General features: G+C 47.4%; 1 protein-coding gene across 2 annotated transcripts in view; it reads left to right on the top strand.

Moving 5' to 3' along the window:
* The window catches only part of Dnajc18 (DnaJ heat shock protein family (Hsp40) member C18), a 30044-nt gene extending 23315 nt beyond the window's left edge, over positions 1–6729 (top strand). For both annotated transcript variants that reach the window (XM_052155408.1, XM_052155409.1), the window contains one exon: positions 2548–6729. In XM_052155408.1, coding sequence (XP_052011368.1) covers positions 2548–2672 — 125 coding nt within the window. In that variant the 3' untranslated portion in view covers positions 2673–6729. The remainder of the gene's footprint in view (positions 1–2547) is intronic.

Consider the following 6729-nt stretch of genomic DNA (forward strand, 5'->3'; position numbering starts at 1 on the left):
ACACACACACACACACACACACACACACACAGCAAGCAAATCCATTGAATGAGCCTGAAGTGTGCAACTCACCAGTGCTGAATGGAGGTTGTCAGCACATACCCCTGTAAAAATCTATTCCTAGCATTTAAACACAATGGTTCTGTGGGGCCCGCACCACCCGAGTGCCATTTGAGAGCAGGCAGCATCTGCCCTCTGAATCCAGCAGCAAGTGCGGCCAGGAAGGTTAAATTTAGCGCTTTGAGGTTGTAAAAATAAACTTGCTTGAGAACAAAGTTCACTCATGGCAAAATACCAAATGGGAATTTTATCAAGGCTAGCCATTGTCTTTTAAAATCTTTATTATTCCTTTTATTTGTTTTTTCTTAGAAAGCCTAATATGGGTGATCTTCTCTGAGTGATCTTTTACCTTGAACGAGAATTGTCCTGTTTACTCTTCCAAGTTTATATCTGCATATTATGTGCACTGCCAGGGAAAGCGGCTGTGGCAGGGTAAAGTCACGGCAAGAACTGCCTCCCTGCCTGCTCCAGCAGAGCCCAGGCTGGGCCAAGTCTTTGCCTTGAGCGAGCACTTCTTTCCATGACCTTGAGCAGGATGATGGAGTGAGCGGAATCCTAGGCTGTGAAGTGGGGGCGGGGGAGTGTTCATTCCCTCAGAGAGGTTTATGATATGGGTGTAGCTTAGCACAGTGCCTGCCTGGCATACGGTGAATACCTGATTCCTGGTGCAGCCCAAGTTTGAACAGTGGAACAGCACACAGTACACTGAGGTGCAATGCCCCGTGGGACCAGGGCCTGGGTAGTTAAAATTGAAGGGGACAATTCGTTAAGGGCAAAGGTATTTTTTTGGTCCTGCTCCTCCCAAAGACTTTTTTCTTTCATTTTACTTATAAGTTATTGGGTATTGGGCCTGGAGAGATGGCTCAGTGGTTAAGAGGACTCACTGTTCTTCAGAGGACTCAGGTTCACTTCCCAGCACTCATGTAGGGTGACTCTAAAGGGGAGCCTAGTCTACAGTCTACATTCCAGGACAGCCAGGGCTACACAGAGAAACCCTGTCTTGAAAAACAAAAAACAAAACCCAGCAGAAGGCGATTGTTCTAGTGAATAGGAGCCAGTCTGTTCTGGTACAGTGGTGTAGCTGGAACTCTAAAGAGCAAAGTGCAGATAGATTTCACAGAGGCTTCCTGCATAACCTTCCTACCTGCCAGAGAAGCCCTAGAAAGGAGTGCTGAACACCCCGTGGGGTGCAGGAGCCAAAACTTAACACTTGAGTGCAGCACAGTCCTCCACAAAGCCCTATCACCTGCAAGGTGATTGTGCCAAGGCAGGCCCTGGCTAGGAGGCCCTGTGGGCACCACACCAAGGGAGTGAGAGCACATTGTTCTTCAGCCTGAGAGACTATGGCGGGCCAGAGTCTGGGCCCTGCACTCTTTGTCCAGGGAGGGTGTCACAGTTCCCCACCCTCAGGCTGCCATCCTGCACACCATCTGCACTTTGAGCCTGCCTCGGTGTAAATAGAATCATTGTGAGCAGAAATGCCAGGCAGTGTTTTGTGTCAACAGAAATTATTCAGTAGCCCATGGCCATTGTTCCTCCTGGCTGAGTGTGAATTCCTGTGTCCTGGTACTTTGCTGATTAGTCAGACAGGTGCATCTTGTTCCACAACGAAAAACAAAGCCTGTCAGCAAGGTGATTAAGAATGGAGGGCAAATTTCAAAATGATTAAAATAGCGTTTTCAGAAGCACAGTCCTTTAAAGGCTGCCTGTTGTTGGAGTCTTTGGGAAGCCACGAAGCCCTTGCAAGCAAGCCATCCTATTACTGTGCAGCACACGCGACTATCTCTGAAGGTGCTTTTCTGGAGCTCCCCGCTGAGGGGGGGGAGGGCTTCCAGGAGAATTGAAACTTAGAGCCACCACCATGGAGTTGGGAAACCCAGCAGAGATTATATCCCAGTTAAAAATAGGATGGCTTTCTCTATCACGAGGAGAAAATGAAATTTAGTCAAGGAAACAAGAGGCCAGTGGGCCAGGTGACTTGACTTTTGGAAGGGCAATTTGTGTTGGTAACCTCCATGTGTGGTAAGGGGACGAGGACAGCGGCCAGCCTGGCCTTCTGTGGATGTTCACGTACCAGAGCCGCCATGTGTGCCTTGGGAGTGTGCGCTGAGGGAGGAATGCAGCAGCTGTCTTTGTTCCGAGGACAGGAATAGGCGACTGCGCTCCAGCCCCTCCACTGCCATCTGATCACTGGTGACCAGGCTGTGGCAGGCCCCTCGTTCTGCATGTGCGAGCTTCCTAAGCTTGTGCCAGATGTTTGGTTGATACGAACTAAGCCTAGTACTTCTGTAATATAACACAGAGACTGCGGGGCTCTCAGGTCACAGACAGCCTTAACCCTCAGAACCTGGTGCAGCGCCCAGTCTACCAGGTACCTCTAGGGTAGAGGAGTAACACTTGCCCGGTAGAGTAGTATGAAGTGGTAGCAAAATAAGGTCGTTTGAATCTAGAAAGGCTGAAATGAGCCATTGCTGTTGTGTCTTTCAGAGTCGGAGCTGACCAATTTGGCGGGGTTATACAGAGATGATCGACTGCGGCAGAAAGCAGAGTCACTGAAGCTGGAAAACTGTGCAAAGCTCTCCAAGCTCATCGGCCTCCGCAGGGCCGGCTGAGAGGCCGACGCCCCTGCCCTGGGTGGGGGTTCTTACCCGGTACTATTACATTGCAAATCCCATTTTATAATACACATTAGGAAATATGAGCACTCTGCTATCTGCTAGCTTTGTTGGGCAGAGAGCTGGAGAAAAATGGATACTTGTTTGCCTCCGTCCTTCCCCAAGCCTGGCTCCCAGGGCAGGAAGTTTGTCTTAATCACGGCAATGGTAAAGTTTGGACCCAGCTCCTCTGTGAATGTAGGTCAGGGCATCCCAAAGAAGACCCGAGTTTCTTTCTTCATCTTGTCTGCAGCAAAAGCCCACTGCCTAGGCATGTCTAGGCTTAGGCAGTGCACTTCAGAGTATTGGTGGTGTCTGCCAGGAATCACACCTCTCCTGCTGTAGAATCCCTACATCCCCGATTTTCAGTTTTCCACTCCCTAATGGTGGTCTAGAAAAATTGAACTATTTAGCCGATAGTTCAGTGTTATCCAAATCTCTGTTGAGTCAGGAACATAAACAAAGCTGCCTAATTTGAGGTTTCTTTTCTTTCTTTCTTGAGAGAAGGACTCTCTCTGAAGCCTAGACTAACCTGGAACTCACTACCTAGTCCAAGCTGGCCTTGAATCTGCTGCCTGGGCCCCAAGAGCTGGGATTCAGTTGGAAGCCACCTTAGCCAGTGAGGTTCTGGTATTGTCTTAGTCTTCTCTTTCAGAAGACCTAAGAAGTAAAACCTGGTTGAGCAGGCTAGGTATAGTGGTGTCCATCTTTAATCTTAGCACTCAGGAAGCAGAGGCAGACCATTCTCTCTGAGTTCAAGGCCAGCCTGGATCACATATTAATTCCAGACCAGCCAAAGTTACATAATGAAACCTTGCCTCAAAACAAACAAACAAACAAACCTGTTGAACTGTGAAACAGTTCAGCAGCAGGAAGGAGAAGGTGAGATATGAGACTGTCAGCTCTTCACTGTAGATTCCCTGGTCCATGTCGGAACTGTAGAGTACTCTGTGTCACTCCCTTCAGATCATTTAGTGTTCTAGGTTGTGTGATGAGCACAAGAATGCACAGAAGGGCAGCAGTCAAACCCAAGAGGAGGCACAGGCAGCATGAGGGGCTCACGCGTGCGTGTGGCAGCAGCCATTTTGTTTGATGGCGTGCCCTGAACATTTCAGGATGAGATAGTGATGCGACCTTTCGTCCCTTCACTATTTATGGAGTGCCCACTACAAAGGGAGGCCTTTCATTCACGTGCTGTTTTGTTTCATTTTGTTTTTTTCATTTATTCCTCCTAACAACTTGTGAAGCCGGTGCATTAGCCCTTTTATGAATCAGAACATTAACCAGAGAGGATGACCAGTTGGCCTGGTCACATGACTAGGTGAGGAAATATAGTATGTGAGAGATCATTCTTTTTCTTGGGTGATTCTAGCCAGGTTGTCAAAGCAGATTTTCCTCATCCTACATCCTCTGCCCCCAACTCGAATCCTTTCCATGGCCATCCTGAGTCCCTTCAGGACTGCTTTCTGCTGGACTAGGGCTGGACAAGGCTCTGGTCGTTAGAAGAGCACTGACTGCTCTTCCAGAGGACCCGGGTTCAATTCCCTGCACCCACCTGGAAGCTCCCATCATTCTGTAACTCCAGTTCCAGAGGACCTGACTCTCTTCTGGCCTCCACAGGCACTGTATGCACCTGGTGCACAGACACACATGCAGGCAGAACACCTACATACATTTTTTAAAAAGCAGGACACTTGATTCAAATCCTTTAGAGGCAGAAAAAGCAACTCTTTCTAGAGCTAAGTCATTGGTTGCTTAGGCTGTGTGGTTGGGTCTTCCTGTGGAGGGCGGGGTCAGATTTGAGTTCCTGATCTGCCCAGATTATCGTGAGACTGAATTTAAAAGGAGAAGCAGGTAACTGGTTTATAGTCCATGTCTTTTTTCTTTTCTTTTTCTTTTTAGAAAGGGTTTCATGTAGCCCAGGCTGGCCTCAAAGTTTATACACAGTCAGAAACCTTGAACAACTACTACTACTACTACTACTACTACTACTACAGTCAGAAACCTTGAACAACTACTACTACTACTACTACTACTACTCCTCCTCCTCCTCCTCCTCCTCCTCCTCCTCCTCTTCCTCCTCCTCTTCTTCCTCCTCTTCCTTCTCCTCCTTCTTTTCCTCCTCCTCTTCCTCTTCTGTTTTAGGGGAGGGAGCAGTTCTAGAAAGTTTTTTGTTTGTTTTTTTAATGTAGCACTGGCTATCCTGGAACTCACTCTGTAGATCAGTCTGATGTTGAACCCAGAGATCTGCCTGCCTCTGCTTCCTAAGTGCTGTGGTTAAAGTCATGCACCACTATGCCCTGCCCTGTCTGTCTGTCTGTTTGTTGAAACAGGCCTTTTCTGTATAGCCCTGGCTGTCCTGGAACTCACTTTGTAAATCAGGCTGGTCTTGAACTCACAGATCTTCCTGCCTCTGCCTCTTGAGTGCTAGTTATATGGATTCAAGGTGTGTGCCACCACTTCCCAAGACTTTGAACTTCTGATCCTCCTGCCTCTGCCTCCTGAATGCTAGAATCAGTCCTGGTTTATGTGGTGCTGGAGAATGAACCTGAGGCTCTGTGCATGCTAACTAACAAGCTACATCCCCAGACTTCCTAATTTTTTGAGAATCTCTTTAACTTATGAGCAACAGGGAGTTTATTCTGTAAAATGTGTCAGACATGGTGGCATATAGCTTTAAGCCCAGCACTCAGAATGCAGAGGTAGATAGAATACTGTGAGTTCAAGGCCAACCTGCTTTACATAGAAAGTTCATAGTGAAACCCTGTTTCAAAACATACACTGTAGAATGTACCCATGAACCAAACAAACTTAAGGAAAGTTCCTAGACATGAACACTTTCCCCTCCCAACCTCAGGCTCTGCTAGAAAATGAACTGTCCTGAAACTGGCCTGCCAGGGCAGAGCCCCTCCCACTAGAAGACCTTTCCTAGTTCTGTGGATTTCCTGGCACTGCTGAGTTATCTGTAAAGTAATAACCAGAGGCAACACTAACAGCTCGGTCACCTGTCACACCTATTGTCTGTCCTTACAGCATGGTGGCACTGTTTTATTTATTCCTGTAGACTACCATACTCATATTGTTTCCTTGCTTCAGCGGAAAGATAATTGGCACTATACAGAATAGTGTTAAACTCTTTAATTCCTTGCTTAAAATTTATATAACATTGGCTGTGCATTGGTAAAATAAGCTTTGTTCTCTTGCCTACATCTTTTGGGAGATTTCCTGGCACAGGAAGCTCTTTGCTGCAGCTGTTCTTGCTGTCAGTGTGGCTCACAGCTTGAGGCCACAGAATGGAGACTGATGGGAGTGAGGCTCACAGGAGTAGAAACTGCCATTTACGCGAAGTGTTTTCTTAAGTGAGAGGGAGACAGAAAATCCTCCTCTGTAGGAACTGTAGAGCCTGAAGGAGCTTGTTCCTCACTATCTCCGTTTCATTGATCAGCTCCAGGCCTCACAGCTTGGGATAAGTGACCTACGGTAAGGAAATAGCATTGCTATGCATGCTTATGGGAACTGTTAGAAAGGACGAGAAATACCAAGCCCTGCTGGAGCCCGGATCCAGCAGGCTGCTGAGCTGCACGCCATTTCCCTTTCCATCTTCACTCAGAACCGGCGCTGCCAGGGGCACCTTGGGAATCCCAGCAGGTTCCCGTTGCAGCTGGCTCTCACAACCAACCCACTGTCTCTGCATGCACTACTCCTCACAGGAGCTGTTAGACTGGTGTCCTAATACATTTATTTTGGGAAAGGGCCAAGTTACTATACATCTTAACATTTGGGCCTGCACTGTTGATACCTCATGCAGTATCAAGTAACTTATATCCTAAGTACATTCGCATCATACTTGGTTTTTAGAGGTGGAGAAGGGAGTACTCAGTGACTAGAGTCAGGAATGACATCTGAGAAATTAGTTGGCAGTGAAAAATGCTGAAAACTCTGGTCACCTGACCCACGGCATCTGGAGTGTGTTTTAACAAGTGAACATGAATATTAAACGATTTTACATACAAAA

This window comes from Apodemus sylvaticus, chromosome 13 (assembly GCF_947179515.1).
Source record: "Apodemus sylvaticus chromosome 13, mApoSyl1.1, whole genome shotgun sequence".
NCBI classification, from domain to species: domain Eukaryota; kingdom Metazoa; phylum Chordata; class Mammalia; order Rodentia; family Muridae; genus Apodemus; species Apodemus sylvaticus.